This window comes from Pholcus phalangioides, unplaced genomic scaffold (assembly GCF_987345545.1).
Source record: "Pholcus phalangioides strain wild (caught in Gottingen) unplaced genomic scaffold, Ppha-v1.0 ptg000003l_1, whole genome shotgun sequence".
NCBI lineage: Eukaryota > Metazoa > Arthropoda > Arachnida > Araneae > Pholcidae > Pholcus > Pholcus phalangioides.
The window spans coordinates 4,402,748-4,427,761 of NW_028301596.1; the positions used below are offsets into that span (position 1 = coordinate 4,402,748).

A 25,014-nucleotide genomic window follows, 5' to 3' on the forward strand; every position below is an offset into this window, starting at 1 on the left:
CTAATACCAGATACATTCGATGATTTTCCCTCCAATATATTGACAACACTCAGTCAGTCAGAAATCCCATCTTTTCGGAGAAGAATCCGAGTAAACACTATGTTTTTCCTCCGAATATACGGCTCGTGACGATTAATTAGATGTTATATGCTATTTTTGGCGTTTACTGTGTCAAAACTGAAGTAAAAATAACAAAATTAGTTCTACTGAACAAACAATGGGATTCTCCAAACGCATGACCTTTTTTTATGCTGATCGAATAGTGTTCGAACACAGAGCCACCCTTAGGGATATGTAATAGGTGCGGTCTGGGGAGAGGTCGCACTTACCGTAATGGAAGTATGAATATACATGTTTCAAACATATTTTCAATTCTAGGATTTTTCCTCTCATTATATAATTGCGGTTTCATCAATTCTGGGGTTTTTTCTTTCATTAATTTAAAATTTTTATCCAGAGAGATTTTGGGATCTTTTCCCCCTCATAATTCTGAATTTTCATCAATTTTGGGATTTCCTTCTTTGATTAATTCTCAATTTTCATTGTAAATAAGTATTTTTCAGCATTCCTGTATATTTTGCGGTGATATATGATATATCTCTTTGGATGCCAATTCCCCTTCCCTACATAAGATATATAAAATCGGGGATAAGAAGCCCCGATATTATTTTCGCACCTATCCCTGCGTCTGATAACGGCGGCCCTGTTGGAACGCATGGACGGGGTTTTCTACGAAGAGTATCCGAAAGGAATGGAAATTTCAGGGTTGATTATAAAGCCGAATTAAGAAGCTCTTTAACAAAGCTTTCGTTAATCAAAAAATTTCAAAATTCAGCTGTGAAAGTGGCGCTTGCGTGAAATAATTATCGAGGATGACATCAAAGTTTAAATTTTTTGTACAGTCCTTGATCGAAGCAATGTAAATTGGAAGAATTTGCACCAGTATTTATTCAAAAAACATTCACGCCGTAGCAATTCAATAAACATTCATTGGACGTATGGGAATGTTGTATATACCCTTGTACGTATTTGGGAATGTTGCGGGCCACCTACGTGATATGTAGAACTGCACTACGGGGACAGTTCAGTAATCTGGAAATGTGTGTCGTAGGAAGCTTAAGTAGCATATTTACAGACAATGTTTTTAGTTAATGTTTCAGGTATTATGTAATTTACTGGCAATGTGCCTCTTAGTTCGTTTTTACAAAATTCGATTGAGGCCGTGGTACACATCAAATGACACCGAGGGCCGCAACTGACCCGCGGGATATGTGATTACAATTTTTGATTCGTGTGAATGCATGTTAAAATGACCAGGAAAACCACCATAAAAAATGACAAAAATCAATAATTTCAGACTTAGTCTCAGACAGTTTTCCGAGGAAAAAAAATGCAACGGGGTACAATTTTTTTTGTTGCAAATTTTTCTCTCTATAATTTGCATTCTATTATTTGAAAGTTCGTACAAGAACACATTTGCATTTCCCTCTTCATTCCCCCATTTTTACGGGGAATATCTATTATAGCCCAATTTCACTTTTCCGGCATTTCTTTTCTCACTTTCTTTTTTCATATTTTATTTTAATTTTAGAGAATTAACCATAATTTTTTTTTTTTTGGATAGTCTTCGTGAAGCAAACATCACCTTTCGTCATAATTTTTGCTAAATTTGTCAATTTTATTAGATACGCAATTTTTGAAGAACCTGACAATGATAACACGAACAACTCCATTGCAAACACTGACAAATATCACGAACAGAAATTCTGTAGATAATTCTCATTTTATGCTAATTATAACAGTTGAAGAAACGTTGTGTTTCTCGGAAAGATGATTACATCTGGATAATTTCCGTGTTATTAAACTTTAGAAGTCTTTTCTGCTTGAAATGTTTACACAGAGATAATAAATTTACATCCACGTAACTTTCGAACTCAATGCATCGCAATTACTGCCCTTACCAGCCATAGTAAAGAGTAGGCAGACGAGTTCCTCGAGAAAATAAAGGATTAAGATGTTATGCAGAAAGAAAACGTAAAACATGCAAATGTTTGCGATAAATACTTATAGCCATAATTATCTATAACAAAATATACCAGCCGTTAAAATTGTCTATATCAAGAGTGCTCAATAGAGAGTTCGGGCCCACTTCGTTGGTTTGGAAACGCGATGAGGGCAACTTCAGTTATCGGGAAATGTGTCACGGACAATTTAGGCCTCCTCACACGAGAATACTCTAATCGAACTCGAGTAGCGTCAACTTGAGAGAGTCGAGTGACCCTTTCTCGCTCACACACACATGCTACTAAAATAAAATCTCAAAGCTCAGGATAATGAGCAAAAAACAAGGCAGTGTTTGGTGTTCGCCTCCTTATCTCCCTAAACATTATGAACCGGGATAGGAGAAATAAAAAATCAAATTTTTAGCGATTCTAGCAGTGATGAAGTTGCTATTTTTTATTATAAACAATAGTTATCATCTCCTACACTATTATTTCAGTAAAAAAAGGATAAATGGAGACGAAAATTTTGGGTATATCCCTCCCTACATTGAAAATTACATTAAATCGTACACTATTTGTTACGGTCAACGGGAATCAGATTCCTTTCATTAGGGGCCATTCAATTATTACGTAAGCAGATTTTCAGCCATTTTTGACCCCCTCCCCCTTGTCAGCAAAACACTGACCCCCCCCCCTCCCCCCTGTCAGCAAAATTTGGTCAGCAGCTTAGAATATTTCATATCTTCAAAAAGGGGTGGTTGATAACGTGAGCAACCTTAAAACTCCCCTCCCCCTTGGTATCAAAAGTCAGCAAATCCTAAACCCCCTCCCCCTCTCGATGCTGACGTAATAATTTAATGACCCCTTATGCGGAATCATAAAAGAGACACTTGGAATTTATAAATCAGCTGATTATCGGCCAGATATGATGAGAGTGTGACTGCTAATGATCCTTAATCAACTTTAGTGAAATCCATGTTGTAAATATCCAATATTTGCAGGGAGTTGTAGTTCTATTAACATGAAGATTTCTTTCTTTCTAAGAGCTGGCTATGTTACTACCGTACCGAGAGGAAAAATGTATAACCATGTTTATCTTGGAGGGGTGCGCGGTTTTCCCATATACTCCCACACGCACGTGTGTGTGCTTTGAGTGACCTATATTTATATTACCCATTAGAGAGGCAGCGGCGTAGCCAGAAATTTAGTTCGGGGGGACCACTTTCATTTCGAGGTGGGGGGCAAAGTCATAGAAGAATAGTTCTGGCCAACTTTTTCCCTTTTTTTGGTCATTTTATCACATTTCGGGGGGGGGGGGACAGACCCCCAAGTCCCCCTTCCCTCGCAACGCCCTTGTAGAGAGGGATTTGGATTTCACTAGTGATCATTTCTGTTGGAAATAAAAGTTACATATGTAACAGTGTAACAGTTTTTTTTTTTTATCTTGTTTCAAAATTCAGCGTCGGGCACCTCTCGTACAATCTTAACTGACGAAGATATGAAGGGATATTGCGAGTCGCGTTACTTTTGTTGCGTTCGACTTAGCATTCAAGTCGCCGAGCGACTCTGTTGCGTAGAATATTTCGTTGCCAATAGCCTCGTGTGAGGAGCTTCATAGAAATATACATGTTCGATCTTCTGGATATGGAATATTCTATCATTCGGCAGACTTCAGTATACAAAGGCATTTTGACATATGTCTAGCACAGACATTATGAGTTGGAGGGCCTGGGCCGCAACTTCATGCTAGGTCAGCCGAGGCAAGCACACATTTCGGCGCTGTAATATTGAAAAAGAGCTGAAAGGATAAAATTCGCGTACCCTTCTGGTTTGGAGTCCAGCGCTATAGGCCCGCCCACTCCTTCCATGTCCTGAGAAAAAATCCTAAAAAAAAACAAAAAAAACTGGGAACCTGAAAAAAGGAGGACAAAATGATGAATTTTCCAAAAACGTAGGAGGACGCTCCGAATAACAGAAGCTACGGGTATAACATAGGATTCTATGAGTACGTTGGGAACTACCATGTTCGCCACGGGCGAAACACTTCAAAAATGCGCTATGATAAATACGAAAACTCGACAATTAATAACAAAATTAGTTTTTTTATATAAATTTTTACTTTAAGAAAAGTTCATATTATTTGAAGTTCAACTGCATTGCCTTCTAGGATTTATAACATATAAACTTTGTAATTATTTTTATGATTTCATTTCCAGTGGAGAAAAATTTTGCTAACTTTCAATAATTAATCATAATATTGTTCACCTTTAAAGTCGATAACAGATGGCAGCACAATATCCTTCACTTTGTAATGCGTCGTTGCTCGAAATCGCTTTATAGCCGGGATTGCACTATAAAAGTTTTAGAAAAATTCTTTGGTGAACTTTTTTTTTGACAAAGAACTTTTCTGAAACTTGCATGTAACCGATGTCTTATTGGTTGTTTTTTCTCAAGTTTTGTAAAAGATCTTTCATCAAACTTTTATAGTGTAATCCCTGCCTATGACAGGGCCGTCTTAAGAACATGGGCTTTCGGATCAAAAGAGTTTTTTGACATCCTATACCTGGAAAATTCTCTACTTCTTCCCATTTTTGAGGCCTCCACTTCTCTTGAAGCCCCCGGTAGGGCCCAAGACCACACTGCCTATGACCTATCGCACGCTGCTTTTCAATCTTACCAAAATTTTATTTTTTGTGATTTACATAGTAAACAAAAATTGAATACATATCGTTCCCCACTCCCCTCCTTCTCATGCCAGAAGCATGAATGTACAAATTTTCAAAACTTGGGAAATGGCGTTTGAATGTTTACGCTACGTCTACCCATGTATTAGTCTAAGGGAAAATTACTCATAGACTAATACATGGGTAGACGTAGCGTAAACATTCATAGTAATTTGAATGAAAATTTTATAGTGTAATCCCAGATTTAGGGAAAATTACTCAAAGTCTGGGATTACACTATAAAAGTTGCATAAAAGTTCATGCATTTGCTAGAATGTTACCAATGATATTATTGGTTACATTTTCAACTTTTATAAAAGTACTTTTATAAAATCTTTACAGTGTAATGCCGGCCTACGACTGGTTGTACACAAAATAGCTAGTTACTATATATCACCGATTTATCCCATTTACCGTAACATATTCAGTACAAGCTTCGTAATATATGTTTCGTGAATATGATAAATATGTTATTATACATAATTACCGGTTATTATGTAGATAGATAGATAGAACCGCTCACAACCCCGGACTGATGCAAAGCACCTTACTTCCGTTCCCTCAAAAGAGGCAGAGTTGTGTCGGAAAAGTAAGCAAAGATTTATAGTGGTGGCTTCCCTTGCCCCGTGCTCGCAAGTTTCGAATTACTCGCGTCGTTCTCCCCATGAAGACAGCCATCAACTCAATGCAACATATAAGCCATTTGACAAAAATGGGTGACTGAATCCAATGACTAGGGAGAAAAATTGCACGTGCGCCCAGTGGCACATAAGGGCCGGAGACCGCAGCCTGGGATTCCGAAAGAAATGTGGAAAAGACTTGTGGGCAAGAAAGAAGAGGAAGAAGCTGGCAAGTTGAAGTGGGAGAGCTTTGAGAATGATCAAAATACACAATACACAATGTATACAAATTACATATATACCATGCCTCGACTGTGACGGGAAACGAAGAAACAAAGCCTCCGTTCACAGTGCTGAGCAGTTTTGCCTGACCTATTGCAGAATATGCAATATACACACACACACACACAGAATTCACACAGAGCCTGCACTGCAACGGGAATAATCAAACAGAGCCTCCGTTGACAGTGCTGGACATTCACATTTGAATTACATGCATATATTATTTACTTTACAAAAATTTCCCTTTTTTTATACCATTGGGAATGCACAAAAACATTACTGTATGAAGGTAGTATTGGGTACAAATATCACCATAAACTCATACAAATATATATTCAAGGTTACAAATTACTATCATACTAAAAAGTGCGGCTGGAACAATCAAATACAGCCCCTGTTCACAGTGCTGGGTGGCAGCGATCACATTTGACGGTTATTATGTAGATATTCGTCAATCATCTCGGTATGTTTGATAAATTTATCACTTTTACCGGTGATTATGATAATATTCCCAGTGATGTGTCGATAAATTTGATAAATGCTAAAAAAAAAAAAAAAATATCACTTACTGTGATTTTACATAATACCCGAGAGCCATCGTCATTGGTAATAGTTGAGGTTGTTAAATGAGAGTTCATGATATCCGGGTACCATCGTAAAATTTGTCAAATAGGACGTTAATTATTTCGGGGCCGACTGTAGAATTCGTTAAATAGGAATTTGTTATTTTAGGGTCATCATATTATCATTCATCTGATTGTATGTGCATAAAAACTTGTATAGGAAATCCGATAAATCAAAGAACTTGGTAAAAAGATGAGGGTTCTTTATATCAGGGTACGAAAATAAAATTTGTTGAATGGCAAACCATTACTTTGGTGTGTGGGTAATAAAAATTTGTTAAATGAGAGTTCGTTATTTCGTTATTACATCACTCTACCGTACAGTGAAAGAGTCTGTAAAATACAAGTTCGTTATACCGAGGTCCGATTTCAAAATTCTTCGAATATGAATTATCTCGTGGATGTTCAGAACAAATTCGTAAAATCAGAGCTCATGAAATCTGACAGAGGCTATGGCTCACACAAGAACGGTCATCTGAAAAAATAAACGTATCATGTCAATGGGACTTATCATATTTACGAATACGAAATGGCGATTACGAATAATAACCAGCAAATATGATAAATATAGTAAGATTCATCATGTTTACTAAGGACACTTGGGTATTATGTATGCATAATCTCCGGTAAAAGTGATAAAGTTAGGAGAATTTATCAAATTCGCCAACGTAAATTCGCCGGCGATTATGCATAATAACCGGATTTATCACATTACGTAATTAATATACAGGGTGATTACCCAACTCCCCTAGCCGCATTTTACAGGTGAAATCTTGATCCCAAAGGCATAATTCTAATAACAAAAATCATCCAAATAACTAATTAATAATTTAAAACTAATATTTGTCATTCATATTGCAAGTATTAGAATAAAAACAAAATGTCTTTCTTATACGGACACACTGTTCTCAAAAACCCAATTGCAAAACTTGTTGCCCTCTCTCTCCCCTGAATGAATATAGATATTTGAATTCAAACATCATAGGAAAGTGGAAATAAGGGAAAGAAATATTGTTCTTTAGTTTTTTCTCCAAATATTTTTGAATTCAAATATCTCAGTGCATATTGCACGTGGAAACGTGGACGTTCTTTCTGTTGGCGTCAGAAGGGACAGCGCAACAATTTTCTCATTGTGTTCTTGAGGACAAGGTGTTAGTATAAAAAGTTATTTTTTTATCACCCTTTCGGTAAATGCAGTGGGTAGTTATTCACTGTGCATAATTTGTCTAACGTTAAGTTTGTGCCTGAAAATCGGCAACATATTCAATCAGTCCGTTATACTGATTGTTGTTAATTCCCACTCCTGAACCTCCCCAACAGTTATTACTCTATGCCGTGCTGTGCTCTTTTTATGTTATCGTTTTAGGTGGATGATGCAACTGCTCGATGTGAAGAGACTCCAGAATAGGATTAGACTGGTTACTTGACCAGCAACTAGGGATTGAGTGCAATTATGATAATGGTTCAATATGTGCCGCTGGATGAGGAACGGACGTACACGGTTCTTCCCCGTTGATCCGATGGACGGGGAGTGACGGATGGTGCCGTCCTGCTGTAGGTCCGGTGGGACCATGGGCTGCCAGGGTGTTCTTACTGGTCATTTGCGTGGGTCGGAAGTCCGGTGATGCGATGCCGGCCGGCGTTCGACCTGTGGTCTTGGTGGCTGGCGGGGCTTTCCTTTTTCCAACATGGCCCAGCCGTAAGGTGACCTGCTTATATCCCACAAGGGACAGGGCGGAGGCCATATTTGGTGTTTAAGCATATTCAATCAGTAAACAACGTTCACTAAGTTCGTAATTATTCCCAGCATATTGCATTTACACTTCACTGCAGGTTGTTGCTAATTATTTGAAAAAGACCAGACCAGACCAGAATTGAACTTTAAGCCGATTCCCAGCCCGCGAGGGCCAACTGCCGGCATAAAAACTGGCCAAGAAGGCCTGTGAAGAAGAAAATGTGTACATGTTTGTAGATAGATATGTGTTTGCATGAATGTGTAGTGTATGTAAAAAGAACTGGTCAAATTGGTGAAAAGTCATGATCTGGCTATAAGCAGGCAAATGTCATCACAGTTCACAGAAGCAGTCAATTGTCATCACATTTCACAGAAGCAGGCAAATGTCATCACAGTTCACAGAAGCAGGTCACACAATCTGCAGCTAGCAGCATCTATTCGAAGTGGAATGGGGGAAAAAACATCACATGGGAGTCGTGACGCAAAAACCCCAGCTGTAACATCAAAAATGCAATACAGGTAATAAAGTTCTGTTTCAACTCAATGCATCAGAAATTAATGGGGATTTACTATTGACAAATTTTATGTAAGCAAAACAATCCAAAGTTCAGAAAGAGTCTTCTCGCTCTTTTTTTTTTTTTACACCTTTTCCAAATGTACATCATATGCAGGTCAAGTTCAATATGCAAGTTCAATTGGGAAATATATGTGTATATACAAAATTCAATAATGAGAAGATACAAATCGAATAGATGCGAATAAACGTCAAAAGTGGATAGATACATAGTATGCAAGTAATGTGAGTATATACAATTGAATGAGAGAATTTATGTATTAAAATAGTATGTATACAATGAGATTTGTAGAAGAAAGCATCTTAATTATTTGAAAAAAATAAACAGTAAACAAAACAATTATTTTTTCTTTGACTAGACAGTGTATGTTATAAAAGGAAGTGAATTTTTTTTTAAATAATGCATTTTAAAATTTGAAACACATGTTGATGTATTTTTATTTACATTTTGGTTCCTCAACTTTTTTTTCCCAGCAACAAAGACTAAAATTAATTTGAAGTTTAACAGATGGCGTTATTTCTGCAACATCATTTTAGAAATGGTATTATAACGTTATCTGCCTACACCGTCATTAAGCAAAGGAAGTTCCACAGTCAAGGAGAATACTTTCAGTTTCGTCGGCTGGCGGTCGAGTGGTTGGGAATCTATCTTCTGACTGCGCATGTCTGAGTTCGAATCCCGGTTCGGATATGGATGTTTACTATCACTAACAAATTCCCTGGACAGAATCGTAAAGGTCTCTTGGGAATAAGTGGTCATCACACATGTTGTTAAAAACTTTGAAGTCCTTAAAAGTCCTCGCATGCAAAACAGAAAATAATGATCTAGGGGGTTTTTTTTGGATGGAAAAGCTCTGGTTAAAGACGATTTGCGTAATCATGCTTTTGTTGTGGAAGAAAGGCCTAGGATGCCATTTTGACCTTAATCTATGAATTTACACGAAAATAATTTCTTCATATTTTATGATTTTTTTCCGAGATATCTACTGATTTTTGGTTTACTTTTCACATGTTATAAGTCAATGTCCGAAGTCTGATTGATTCGCGAGTTATTCATAAATTTGGCGGTCCATGTTTGGATTCTAGACACTTCGTGTAGTGGAAAGTATTTGAAGTCTAGGTAATATGTAGTGACCAGCGAATTCACGGAGTGTTCGAGATTTCGGACATTAACTAAAACATATCGTCCCCCACTCATGCCAGAATCATGAATGTGTGAATTTTAAGAACGTGAGAAATTACGTTTGAATGTTTACTCTACCCAATGTTACTAGGCCAATGAGTGTCAGCTCTGAGTGTGAGCGGTTATCAACCAATCAATCAATCTACGTATGTGAGTGTCATTTCCCCTAAAATGTTTTGTAATCAGCGTTTCAATAGGTGTTAAACATTCTAGTTTTTGACAAAAAACTCGGATAGAAAGATAAAAAATCCAACCAATCGATAAATTCAAAAAGTGAAAGATTGGCACATTCTTGCTTCCCGTATGACGGGGACGATATACTCAATTATTTCCCCCATTTTATTTACTTTTTGAAGATCCAATGGAGGCGTGTTAAAATACAGGAGAGTTTGGAAAATGGAACATAATCAATTTTTACCTGGTGCGATTATGCATACTAACCAAGTGTCGTTGGTAAATTTGATAAATACTTGAAACTTATCGCCTTTATCTGCGATTATGCATAATACCCGAGTGTAAATGGTGAATTTGATAAATATGAAAAGAATCCTAATGTGCTAAATATAGTCAGACCTCGATATAATGATAATAAATTTTACGACTGCACCCCGAAAATTATGCATGTATGAATTATCATGTATATTATGTTATATAGTTCGATTCATCATGTCTACCAACGACGCAACGCTTCTGCAATATGCATAATCGCCGGTAAAAGTGATAAATTTAGGGAAATTCATCAATCTTACGAAAATGCTTGGCAATTACGCATAATAACCAGTTTTTATGTATAATAACTGCATTTACTCACATTTGGTTTACCGTAACACGCACAATAACATAAATAATATAAATATTTGGAATCAAAAGACACGGAATTCAATAAAATAGTGAGTTATTTCAATTTAATATATATATATTAGTGACCGCCTTGCTATTTATCTCACTCAACCATACGCCGGCAATTCTTTTGAAAAAAGATCGCTCACGAGAGAGAGACGCGGAGCTTTATTCAAGAACGGTATATTCCACGTGTGTTTATTTATTTAGCGAGAATATCTGTGGCTTTTAAATCGGATTAACTTCGCCATTCCAAATTTATAAAAGATCTTCCGGAAAAGCGATTAACACACAGAATATTCTTATTTCAACAATAGGCGAAAAATCGACGCCATCACTCGTAATTGAAATTGAAAGAATCCAATCATATATTCCTTTTGAGTGTCTAACCGTAAAACAGTTTTTCCTCGACTGATGCCTCTGCTGATTATAATAGTCATTAATATTGCCTGAATAACCCTATTCCTTTATTCGTGATTAATATTATTGATGAATAAAGTGGATTCAAATTGAGAAAAGAGTGATTAATTCATGTTAAATTTGTTATTCTGTTGTGAATAATTGTTCTTTCACTCCTTTCTGAAATCTTGGAATTTGGAGCACGGATATATACGCGTTACTTCTCCAGTCACGTGACAGGAATTATTTTCAAACAAGAGAATGAATCGGATCATTTAATAATTGAAAGTGCTCATTCGAGCAGAAAAATACCTCATTTACATGCGCCATTGATCTTTTGAGCCTAATCGATCATACGCAAAAATCTGGATTGCCTAAAATCTCACGAATTTGGATATGAATATTAATACTCTATTGCAATTATATATGGTAATGACAAATGGCTCGGATGGATTAAAATTGTATGGAAGTATGGACTCACTGGATAAAAAAAGGAGGCCAAAACCCCCTAAATGTCGCAAATTCTACATAATATACAGTTACTGCACCCATTGGATGCTGATGGGAGGGGTTCTTGATTGAAAATTTGCATTTTCGGGGAGTTGAGAAGTGTTTCCTACTCGTTGCATGCCATACTGATTGACGATATTTGTTTGACCGCAATTTACACGTCTGTTTGATGATGAATGCGTTTTGTTCTTCACTGCTATTCAACGCGTTTGGTAAAGGGTGTGAGATCAAGTTGAGGCATTTTGAATTTTAATTTTAAAATGTACAAGGCAGATGGCAGCATCAGTTAAACACGGAGAACGTATAACTCTGAAGACCTGAGAAACGTTCGGGCCTGAAATAAACTGAGACTTAAATAGACCGCAACATCACCAACAGGTACTCAAATCTAGTAAAGTTGTTATTTATAGTCAAAAAAGAACTGCCAATGGCCAGCAAAGTTGTAAATTACTGGGTGGAAAATTATCAAGGGCAAGAAAAATTGACAACTATCACTGAAATAGGTGAAAAATTGCCATTCACGGAAAATGATGGGTTCGAAGTCAATTTGTAACTCGCCAAAAGAAACAAATGTTTGGGATATATGTGAAATGAATATATATACTATATATATATATATACAGGTGTTCTGTTACTGGACCGATTGTTGTTAGTAGGCATGAAGAGGAACAGAAATTGCAATGGAACATGATGTCACAAACCCCGTTGAGAGGGTGAAAATCGCGAAACACGCATGCAGGCTCCAAGTCCAGAGGAGACCAAAGATGGATGTCAGTTGATCACTGTATGCGTTCGTGGGTTCGCTCACCATATCTGACGTAAGCAGCGTCCGAAAACGCATGCGCTGGAGTAGGACCACACGCTGCGGACTACGCAAATTAGCGCTATTGCGGTAGTAAGCACGTGTAGCAGTTGGTAGTCTGTTTCAATGAGTATCGTGATGGCTGACAACACAAACGAGGAATACGCTGATATGCATCTGATTAACGGTCGAGCAGATGGCAACGGGCGCTTAGCACAGTGGATGAACCAACAGAATATCCGATGAGCGTTGTCCGTATTATTGTACTTTTTGTCATTCCGGATTGACGTTGAAACTTGCAGCGTTTTTCGCGATTTTCACCCTCATCGTGGTTTGAGACACCATGTTCCGTTGCAATTTTTGTTCTTCTCTCTTGATACCTACCAACAACCCTCTGAGTTTGTCGGTCCATACATGACAACAATTGAGATAATTAGTTATAATTGTCATAATATAATATTATATGTAATGAAATTTAACTTAATTTTTGATTTGAAAAATTAAACTAGGCCTCTTTGAAAATAAGGGTAAACATGGGCAGTGCCGCAACTAGACACTTCATCGGCCGAGTCAAGAAAACATTTTGTCGCCCCCGAGTGATGTAGAGAGAGCAGTTGAAAGGGGAATTCCGTGCCCCCTCTAGTCCAGCGCCCGGAGCACCGGACCAACCTGCGTCCCTCAACAGGGGACAGTTTTATAAACAAAAAGTCGAGACCGCCAAAATTACAAGAATTTCCCGTAACATACAAGTCATATGGCCACCCTTTATATATAGGCTACGGTAAATGTGATAAACCGGTAATTATTCGTACTTACCAATCGTCTTGTCTTGATAAATTTATTACTGTTACTGATGATTATGCATGATACCGAAACATACTACTAATTCTTAAGTAAATGTGATAAATAGAGTGACATTGCTGCATTTACCGGCGATTGTGCATAAAAACCAACTGTCGTTGATAAATACTTGAGATTTATCGCCTTTACCTGGGATTATGCACAATACCCCAGTATAATTGGGGAATTTGGTAAAAATTGGGGGAAAAAAATCCAAATTAGTCTAGAGTGCATGTGATGAATATGGTCGGACCCTGTATGATACAATACATGTATAAATTACCATATATAGTATATCGTAGAATGTGGTTTATCTCATGTTTACTAACGATCAGACTCTTGGGAATTATGCATAATCACCGGTAAAAGTGATACATTTTAGAAAATTTATCAAACTTACCGAAACGCTCAGCGATTTTACATATAACTGGTCATTATGTATGATAACCGGATTTATCACATTGACCATGTTCATCATAGATGGCTTTTTCTCAGCCCAAGATATCAAGGAAACAATTACTTTCCGGATAATATGCTGAGGTGAACTTGGAAAGAAAAGTCATCTTGTCCCACCTTTTGTTTCCAAGTTCACCTCAGCATAATGTCCGGAAAGTAACTATTTCCTTCATCTTTATCATGTTTACCAACGACGAGACTGTTTTGAAATTATGCATAATCGCCAGTAAAAGGGATAAATTTTTTTTTAAAGGAAATTTATCAAACTTACGGAAACGCTCAGCAATTTTGCATATAACCGGTCATTATGTATGATAACCGGATTTATCACATTCACCGTAATATATACAGGTTCCTGGTTCACGAGCAGCAAAAATACCGCATATCCGGCCCGCGGACTGAAAATGTTGCGCACCCGCAGGTGTAAACAATTTACATCAGGGTTGCAGTCTGCAAAAAAACTTCGAGAGTTACATTTGGCCAGCGGGGACAAGCGTTGAAGACCCCCTACTCTATAAGCAGTAAAAACTCTTCGGAACTGATGTACTGAATGTATTAGGTTTCGTGGATTCCGGGGAAAGTTATTCTCTCTCAGGAATGCATTTTCGAAAATCATAAAAAAAAAAAAGAACAGCGTAGCAATAACACTATGTTTTCGGGAAAAACACTTCGAGACAACTGCGATCAGTTTCTCAGAACAAGAAGATTTGAACAATCATAGACCATGGTACGCATCCTAGGGGAAGAATAATAAACATTGAATTCAAGAGAGAAATTCGTGAATTTTCCAATAACAAAAATTCTCAGGAAAATCTATTTCTGTTGGTTTTTTTTGGAATCATCGTATGGAAATCTCGTGAACGAGATTCCACGAGACATGGGGAAAAGGCACCGGTAAGTGAAAACGAAAAAACAAAAAAACCACCTTCCACAAACATGAATTGGAATTTCGTGAACATCACTTGAACGCGACGATTGAAAATTTTATGAAATTGAATTTTATTTTGTTTTCGTCACAGGAATTTCACTCGTATCCACATTTTGCTTTATTTGATTTCCCCAGTACTGAGTAAAACGAAAAGGTTGTGGCTACGTATTCGAATACATCCAATTTTTGGAGTTTTCAAGTATGTGAAAATTGAATAGAGTAAATATAGGGTAGAACCTCTCTCGATAACGGACATTCACGGGACCAAAATATTTGTCTACTAATGGATAGGTACGATTTACAGTGTAACCTCGTTCATACGACTTTCACATTTATACGACGTTTGATTTCGGTCGCAATTGGTTCTTATGCATTTTAACGCAAAAATGTATATGATACTGTGAAAATGATACACTGGTGGTGTATACATAATCACCAATCATCTCGATAAAGAAAGTTTGATTAAATTTCACGACATTTATATCAGTTATACCGGCGATTATGCATAATTTCCCAAATAAGGGGATAAATATTGCGAAAATTTTTCTCGTACCTGTACGATTTCGCCCGAGCTCGACTGTATTGAAAAAACAGATGTAGCCCTGGATCTGCTTCGGTAATGGTTGTAAGCCTATTATCTCGAAAGGTTGGACCGTACTGGCTTTACCGTTCTATAAGCGATATTTTTTGATCCGAGTAATCACACAAAATTTACCAGCCATAGTTGGGTTTTCTGCTTCTTTCGCTTGGTCGCTGTGTGATCATGTTGGCATCGTGCTGGACTCTGATCGTGGGGATCCAGGTTCGAACCCTGTTGATGCACAGTGGTGGTTTGCTTAAGTCATTATTTTTATTCTTGCGCTTTTCCAACTTCGAGGCGGGAAAATGCGAGCCGGTCCCCCATTTAAAAGAAGTCTCTCCGCAGAGAGTAGGGATACAGACAACTTGGCAATACAAGTATATTTTTCCATCTTTGCTACAAATTATTGAAGACAGATGGCACATTAGAACAAGAAACAAGTACAAATTTAAGGGCATAAATACATTAGGAAGGGGCACATATACACTCAAGCCCTGTTCTCATTCCAAATAGATAAAGCTGGTTTAAAACCCGCTTCCAGAATTTTCACCAATGACTGCTCTCCATTTCTTTCCTTACGGAGGAAAAAAAGTCGTCAAAAGCGCGTACTAGAACTCCCAGAACTACCGCAATGTTTGGACATATGAACGGGGCTTCAGGTCCCACATTCCGCTGGGGACCGGTTTATTAGATATTCCGCAGAGGTATGTGTACGAGGTGCATGTACAGTTAAATATCAGTAGTGGAAGTTGTAGGCTCTTGCCGTATCCACAATGCGCGAGGAGCCTTATAACCGGTTTCAATAAAGAGGAACGCGGCGCAAAGTAAGCCGTATTTGAAAAAAAGAAGAAGAGCAAAACATGCATAAGCAATAACGTACATGAACACGTCTCTGACACACCAATTTCTGAACTATACATGCAGATCGACTACAAACTGTCCCAAATTGTTTGCGCAGTGGATATGTCTGCAACTGTCGACTTTAGAAACACTTTCAACTACGAAAAGTTTTCAAATGGACCGCGGTTAATCAAAATCTCAAGATTTGTTTGAGGGGTCGTATTCGTAAAAAATGTGAAGAAATTAACCTTTTATATGTACCCCTGCGTGCTACAAGTTCTAGTTTCCGTTTTGAAAAGCCATTTGCAAAGCATTTCGTATTTTTGAATGCAATATTCATAGACATACTAAGCATATAAAATCACTATGCTTTTGCAACTTATCACTGGTTACAATTTTTCATTGGCTCGAAGTTGCCATTTTTTTGGGACTGCACACAAATATGTGATGAACTCAACCCTTTTATTTTCTTAATCACAATAAATAGCAATTGCATTCTTTATCAAATACATAATTTTCAGAACTTTTCATTCGCCGCTGTGGTGGTCGAGTGGTTATAGTGCCGGACTCGTGATGCGAGGATCCGGGTTCGAACCCCACAGTGGTGGTCGGCTGAAGTTGGTTTTCTGTGGTTCCCAACTTCAAGGCGCAAATGCGAGCCGATCTCCCCGTTAAAAAGTCTCGCCACAGAGAGCAACAGTCCTACAACGGTAAATCATTCAACCATAACACTTCACTCATAGTTAGTAAAACTGGGGGCAGATGACAGCACTACACATAACAAGCATTACACAGAAACAAACATTACGTCAGGTTGCACTATACGTACACGCACATTCCCGCATGTACCGATTCGTTGGGGGGTTCCGCGGGGGGGGCATGTGTGGTGTAGCAGTAGTAGGTAGGGGCTCGGGGATCCATGATGTTCTTAAGTCAGCCACCTCGTTGGGCAATTTGCCTGTTGTGGCGTTGTATTTGTATTTATTGTACAAATTTCTGAACGACACAACCATTAATGACAAATGCTGGAAACTTCAAATATCTCCGTTAATATTGCATTTCAAAAAATTGAATTTTTTGAAAAAATTACTTCTCAGAGCCGCATTTGCATTAATTGAACGTTTTAGCAACTAGGGTCTGCATAAAAAGTTAGTTTTTCTATTTTATTATGTATACCATCCATTGGGAAATTTAGGGCATTTTAAGTAACCGCAATCATATGAAGGTTTTTAACAGCTGTCTGATGGGAATATATATTTTTGGAAAGAGAGAAAATTCAACTGCTCTTGCTGAGAATCGAACCCACGTCCCCTCTCTCTCTCTCTTGCCGGGAGATCGCTCAAGACCACTAGACTACAAAGGCAACGAATATCTCAATCTTTCTTTGGAGCTTGTGAGCGCTGAACGGGACCGTACATGGACAATGTTGCCTTTGTAGTCTAGTGGTCTAGGACGTTCACCCGGAAAGAGAAAAGACGTGGGTTCGATCAGCACCTCCTAGAGATAGAAGGTCTCTGCAGTCTGCTTGTGACATCAGTAAGTAGTCAATTTCCCTCAGAATATTCAGGGGGAAAAATTCCCTGCTCGTGCCAGTATCATCGTTGTGAGGAAAATAAATGATCGGGCTCAGAATTGGAGATTTGTGTGCCCCACATCCAATCACTATGCGGTATTTGGGAGCCAATCAGAAAGATTCTACGCCAAAATAAGAAGAAACGAAATAGGATGCTGTGTTTCAAAATGTGGCAAACTTGTTAGGTAGTCGGAATGACGTTTATGGCAGTCCGTGTCGAGGCATTCCATCTCTAGGAGGTGCTGGTTCGATTCCCCGCAAAGGCAGCTGAATATTTTCTCTCTTTCCTAAATATACAACTTGTATCTTCGCATTACCAGCTGTTAAAACCTTCGTATGGATAGAGGAGTGTGACATCCTCGGATAAGTCGCCATCTGGTAGCAGTGTCAGCCATTGTGAGCTTTGGCCTGAGTTAGGTCCGACCGTCCATGAACTGTCCTCTTCAATGCATACGAGCTCCAAGGAAAGATTGAGATATTCGCTGGGTTTGAAGTCTGGTGTTTTCACTCGGAAAGTGAAAGGACGTTTGTTCGATTCTCCGCAAGGGCAGTTGAAAATTCTCTGTCTTTCCAAAAAATATATCTTCGCATCAGCCAGCTGTTAAAAACCTTCGTATGGATAGCGGAGAGTGACATCATCCTCGAACCGCACGTCACTTTAAAACTTTCTGTAATATAAAGTATGTATTCAAAGCCAACTGTTGCAGAGCTATCCGCTATAAAATCTATTTGGGACAACTTGTTCACCAATTCAGTTCAAATTTTCCACAATCAGATTTAAATTGCCTCTTCAACGATAAACTGGTGATATTGGTGGCTCACACACCATCTGCTTTGTCTGACGTTAAATCATCATAGGAACTAATTACAAGTCACGTATTTATAACCAATCATAACAAGGACCGCCTTTACGAGACGCGGGGCCCGGGGCGAAAAGAAAGAGTGGGACCAGGTGAATCTCTACATTTTCGGAGCACCAAAATTGTTTAGAACTTCTCTTCGCCTTAAAATTATGTTTTCACATCTATTATTTCAGAATATACAAGAATATATATATCCACACAAAAACTTCTGAACACACAATTAAATGTAAATTATCACAAAAATTGACGAAAATTTAACACTGGAGGTAACTTTGAACTGATGAGGGATACAATTCTCGAAACTAATGAAATTTCATGAACTGATGAATTAAAAATAATCGAAATAAATAATTCCAGCACTAATGACAATTCAGAACTATTAAACGCAGTAATTCTCATCCACATCGTTGGGCATTTTGCCTGTTATGGAGTTGTATTTGTATAATTGAAGAAAGAAATAGGGATCCACAGTTGAGATGAAAATTCAGAATTAACAAAAGATAATTATATTGGAAATTAAAAAACAATGAAAAAATTGATGAAAGAAATAATTCCAGAATTGATGAGGGAAATAATTCTAGAATTGATGAGGGAAATAATTCTAGAATTGATGAGGGAAATAATTCTAGAATTGATGAGGGAAATAATTCCAGAATTGATGAGGGAAATAATTCTAGAATTGATGAAAACTCATGAGTTAAAATAAATAATTCCATAATTCATGAAAATTCGTCACAATTCATGAGTTAGTGAAATTAATAATTCCGCAGCTTATGAAAATTCAAGAGAATTCGTAAAAAACGCCACAGATATTTTACGGTGAGTGCCGCCCCGAAGTGACAGCACCTGTCGCACCCCCTCCCCATAAGGGCGGCTCTGATTATAAACGATAACAATTTCCGCGGCATTTTTCACACATTCGAAATCGAAAGGTTATCAAGAATCATTAAAGCCGGGATTACACTGTAGAAGTTTTATAAAACTACCTTCATAAAACTTGGAAAACGCAACCATTAAACGAACCAGTTACATTTGAGCGAATTTTAATCGATAGGCCATTATTTATGTGTTTTTTGTTTTGTTTTTTCAAGTTTCGTAGAAGATCTTTTATCGAACTTTTATAGTGTAATCCCGACCTTAAACACAAAAAGATTAGAAATACCCTTTTATGACACTCTTATTTCGTAGGCTGGCTTTAATATGTGCCAAAGGCCGGGATTATATCATAAAAGTCTGATAAAATGTCTTTTACAAAACTTGAAAAAACCCTGTAAGCCAATAACCCTGTTGCCGATACACTTTATTGGTAATAAAATACATTATACGCTTAATGGTATAAAATCCATAGAAAACCATCTGGCCATAGCTTCGTGTTCGTAAGGATCGAAACCTATTTTTAGCGATGCTATCCGCGCCAGTTTATTAGGGTTGTGCCAAGAAAACCTGTTTCATCATTTCCAAGTTATTAGTCTAACTTATAAGAATAAAGGTTCCAGTGCAGATCCGAATAATTATCGCCCGGTATCGTTAACCGATATGTCCTGCAAAATATTCGAGAGATGCATCGCCAATAAGTTACTTCCATTTGCCGTCAAGATGAGTCTAATCCCTTCAGTCCAGTTTGGCTTCATTCTTGGCCGCTCCTTGCCAGCGTCGCAGTTGATATGACATGATATATGAGAGAATGCTATCGATTCAGGATAACAGATTGATGTTATCTACGTCTACTCCCAAAAGACATTTGATGAAGTAGACAGATTGCTACTACTGAAGAAGCGCTGACATGGGTGTTCTTGACAGAGCTCATCAGGTTCGCTTAGCGAGCATCATGTCCAGAGAATGTTATTTACTTTTTACAATTATGAATCGCTCACGCTGTATCACCCATCCCTCTATTGCAATTCACTGATGACGTGAAGCTATTATCTGTAGTAGAAAATACTAGGGTCTTAAGAACTGCATGCCAATAACTTTTCCGGTGGAGTGTGTGTTGTCAGTATAAACACCCTATTTCAACATCGAAAAGCGGATCAATGCATTTAGGTTCCGATCCTGAATATTATCAACTATGTAATAAAACGTTAAAGCAATTAGATACATGCGTGGATTTAGGTATTGCAATGAGGGGCATCCTGGATTGTACTGATCATCATCATGGCATAGCTTGCAAAGCTAACGGAATTTCATACATCTTATGTACGGCACACCGCAAGTGTGATGCGTATACGCTTTCTGAGTGTATATGTTCACCGGACTCTGGAGTTCTGTTCGTAAATATGGGGTACTTACAAAATTAAGGACATGGAGCTCCTCAAAAAACCACAGAGGTCCTTTACTAAATGAATAGCTGGCATGAGTGGCTGGTCTTATTATGAGAGGCTTCAATTTCTGGGCTTGCACTCACTGGAATGGCGTAGAATCGCTGCACATCAGATGTTCTATAAACTTGTCCACCAAATGGTTTAACATGTTAGCTACCATCGGGAGCAACTTTCTTAGAGATCATGGACAGACGAGTTAACCTACGGAGGCATCACTTCTAAATAAGAATACCAACGGCCTTAAAAGATTGCTTTTTCTATGGATACAGAAGGCGTGTAGCGAGAATATGGGATAGTCTGCCATCATAACTTGTATACGTCGCCTATGCAAGATTTGCTTCCCCCTATTGAGGATTTTGACCTAGCTCCGTATGCGGAGAATGCTTTACCTGCTGACTCTATTTTATTTCAGACTATTTTTATTCATTATTATTTAATTATTATTACTTTTCCAGTGTAAATACATTCCATGTCTTCTAGGGTTATTGTAAATAAATAATTTCACAATACTTTTGTGTGAGTGCAACATTCAAATGTTGCTAGTCGAAAACAAGCGTTTTTGGTTATTATTTGTGGATTTTTTTGGTGTTCAGAATTTCAAACTGGTCACCCCTTTTAGCCGATAATCTAGAAACCGGTCAATGAGAATAAAATTATGAATTAAACATCAAGGCAGGTGATACATCATTTTCGAATTGTAGCCCATAAAAATATGGTCGTATGTTCGAATGGTCGCCCACAAGAATCTAAAAATAAACTATATTTGGTATACATGTTACGGTGAATGTGATACTTACAAATTATTGCGCATACTTTATACCAATCGTTTTGGTAAGTTTGATAAATTTATAATTTTTACCGGCGATTATGGATAATAACCAAGCGTTGTTGGTAAATTTGATAAATACTTGAAATTTATCGCCTCTATCTGTGATTGAAGCTCCCTTATTATAAGGGACCCCTTATTTTAAAAAAATCACATCTACCACAGATTATGCATAATAACCAAGTGTCGTTGGTAAATATAATAAATACCTGAAATTTAGCACCATTATCTGCGATTATGCACAACACACTAGTGTGATTGGTGAATTTGATAAATAGGGGAAAAAAATCCGAATGAGTCCAGTATGTGTGTGATAAATATAATCAGAAAATTTTACGATCGCACCCCGATATAATGATGTAATACATGTATGAATTATCATGGACACTATGTCATATACTACGATTTATCATGTTACGCATCCGTTAGGATCTTTTGCATAATCACCGGTAAAAAAGTGATAATTTTTTAGTACTTATTAAAATCACCAACGGCGCTTGGGTACTGTGCATTATCGACGGTAAAACTGATAAATTTAGGGAAGTTTATAAAACTTACCGAAATCCTCAACGACTATACACAATCAACAGGTTTATTATGTATAATAATCGAATTTTTTCACATTTACCGTAACATATACAATAAACATTTGTTAACAACAGACACCAACGCGAGTAAAAATTTTGTCCGCTAACCAGGAGTGTCCGCTTATGGGTAAGTACGATATAGAGTGGAATCTCGTTTATACGACTTTCACATTTATGCAATGTATAACTTCGGTCGCAATATTGGTTCCCATACATTTTATAATTTGCCAATTCCTTTACATGTTATGCTACTTTAAAAATGATACACCGGTGGCTACGCGCATAATCACCAATCGTCTAGATAAAGTCTGATTAAATTTCACTACATTTATATAACTTTTACCGGCGATTATGCATAATTCTCAAATAAAGTCTGATAAATATAGAAAAATTTGTCCGTATAACTTTTCTTCTCTTCATTAAACCAATTTACTATTTTTACCCGTACACGATATGTGAACTGCACACATTTTTCAATAAACATTAAAATAAAATAGGTGTGAAGAAGATAAAAACATTCTTAAAAACATCATCAGTCTTGTAATGTTAGCTTTTTTCACAAACGTCAACAAACAAAACCCATCATTAGCATTCGAATTCACCATCCTGGACACTAATTATGTTCAATTAATTAATTCATTGACGATTTGTTATTATATTTAGCAACTCGAGCTTGGAATTAAACATGATCTTATTTGAATATGATAAACTCTTTGTTTATGATAAAAAACTAATAAATTAGAACTTGAAAAAAAAATTCTGTTTGCCTAATTTTACCGTACGCTATCGAGAGAGTCCGCTAATGGGGGAGTGAAATATATTGAAGTACTTTTCACGTGACCGGGAATCAGAAAAGTGTCCGTTAATGGGGAATGTCCGTTAAGAGAGGTTACATTGTATATCTTATTGTACACATTTGTACATGTTCCAATTTGTATATTCTGTTCGACGTGAAAAGCTTCGTGCTTAAAAACTGCTTTCTGACTTTAATTTCGGTACCATAAATATGCATTACGCGGATGCAAAATGTATTTTGAGCTGACGATAGTAATTGATATAAATGTCAAATGAATTAACCAATTAAAATTAAATGAATGAAGCGGTAACCATGCGCTTACTTTGTGAATATGGGTTGAACTTGCACATGAAGGCTCCGAGGACGAACATCGGCGTTGTCAAACTGTTCACGAGCGGCACCCACATGCAAAACACACAAATGAGCAAATCGGCGACTGCAAGGTTCACGAGATAGATGTTGATGGTCGTTCTCATGCTCCGATTCAAGAGAACGGTCAGTATGACGCTGATGTTACCGGTCAGGGCCAGGAACAATATAGCGAAGTACAAGCTGATCTTTAGATAGTCGTAACTAGTCAGAGGCCTCACCAACTCCTGAGGACTCGGAAAATCGTAGGCACTCAAGTTCGAGATGAAATTACCGAAACCGCATCCCATAGCTTCATCAATCGCGATCTCTTCTACGATTTCCATGATGTAATTTTTGTTACAAGAAATTCCAAGCACCAGCTAAAACTCCTGAGTAAGTTCCAAGTTCATAAACAGTCAAATGAAAACTCCAGAAGATTTTTCATCCCTCTTCATCTTTCCACTAAACTGACATTAACTTCTAAGTAATTACTTGAGACATTATTACCTGCTGATATTTAGAACTTTAGGAATTTTTGTCTCTGTTAATCCGTCAAAAACCGATGATAGAAAATGTTCAGTTGAAAACGTTCTGAAGAATATTCCATTTACATTTTTAAGACATCAAGTAACTTTGAAGATGGGAAATATTCATCTTTACGAACTTACAAAAACTCAAGACGAATAATCAATCGTATGAACTAAATTAGAATTTTTAAACTGAAAATTAAGTTACTACGTATATTGATTGACATCACCGAGAAAACAAGTCTTGTTCACGGTTAAGAAAGACATGATAGAGATAATAATTATAATGAATGATAACATATCCCTGGGGAAGTTTGTTCGCAAGAAGATTATCCTACAGTCAGAGAAGTCGGATGGACTGTGCACTCGCAGCGCCGTGAAGTTGCTTTCCGTGGGATGTCAAAGGCGCGCGAGAGATACTTTCTTACGCATGCTCACGGGGATCGACAAAACACAGCCAATGAACGATCTTCTCTTCTTATTACCCTTATAACAAAATTCTTCAGGTTGCTATTTAAAAGATCGGAAAAATGGAACAGTTTTCTTATTTTAAATGATTTTTATAATCCGATTTTTATAATTTCTTCGAGACTTTTCTAAGGAAATAATTCAATCTGTATGATTGCGTTTTTTCTGTATTACATGAAGTGGTTATACTTTTTGGTTAATATGTAGTTTCACGGTGTTATATTGCATTATACGCTGGACAGGAAAGGAAATTGTACACCATTTTGTTCCGTTATCATCACGTTATAAAATAATGGAATTCCGTTATTTTAAATGTAGCGTTTGTTTGATGAGCTGCGATGGTTTCTGGGCTATTAGGCCATGGTCTAAGCGTCTAAGGGTCGCATTCACCGACATGGTTTAAACTGTAATCACAATTTTTGGATAAAAGATCAACATAGATTGGTTAAAAATCTGAATTTAACCAATCCGTGTCGATCTCTCATCAAAAAATTGTGACTATAGTTTAAACCATGTTGGTGAATACCGCCCTAAGGCACTTTCTTCCTTGAAGACAGAAAGAAGAAAATGCTTTAGACCCTGGCCCTAATATTCCGGTAACCGCTTGCAACTAACTCATTGAACACCTGTCAGGAAACCTCGTTACTAAACCATAGTAACGTTTAATTTCACGTTTTTGCTATAACAGCAAGTGTTTTTTACTGTAGTTGATTTGGTTAGCTACTACTACTACTAAACCACACATGAACCTCGTCCAAATTCCT

At 37.4% G+C, this 25,014-nt stretch overlaps 1 protein-coding gene across 1 annotated transcript in view; it reads right to left on the bottom strand.

The window, feature by feature from the left end:
• Positions 1 to 24,131, bottom strand: part of LOC149087925 (QRFP-like peptide receptor) — an 82,088-nt gene extending 57,957 nt beyond the window's left edge. The window contains exon 1 of the mRNA XM_089242708.1: positions 23,227 to 24,131. Coding sequence (XP_089098834.1) covers positions 23,227 to 23,599 — 373 coding nt within the window. The 5' untranslated portion in view covers positions 23,600 to 24,131. The remainder of the gene's footprint in view (positions 1 to 23,226) is intronic.
• Positions 24,132 to 25,014: the final 883 nt, after the last annotated feature.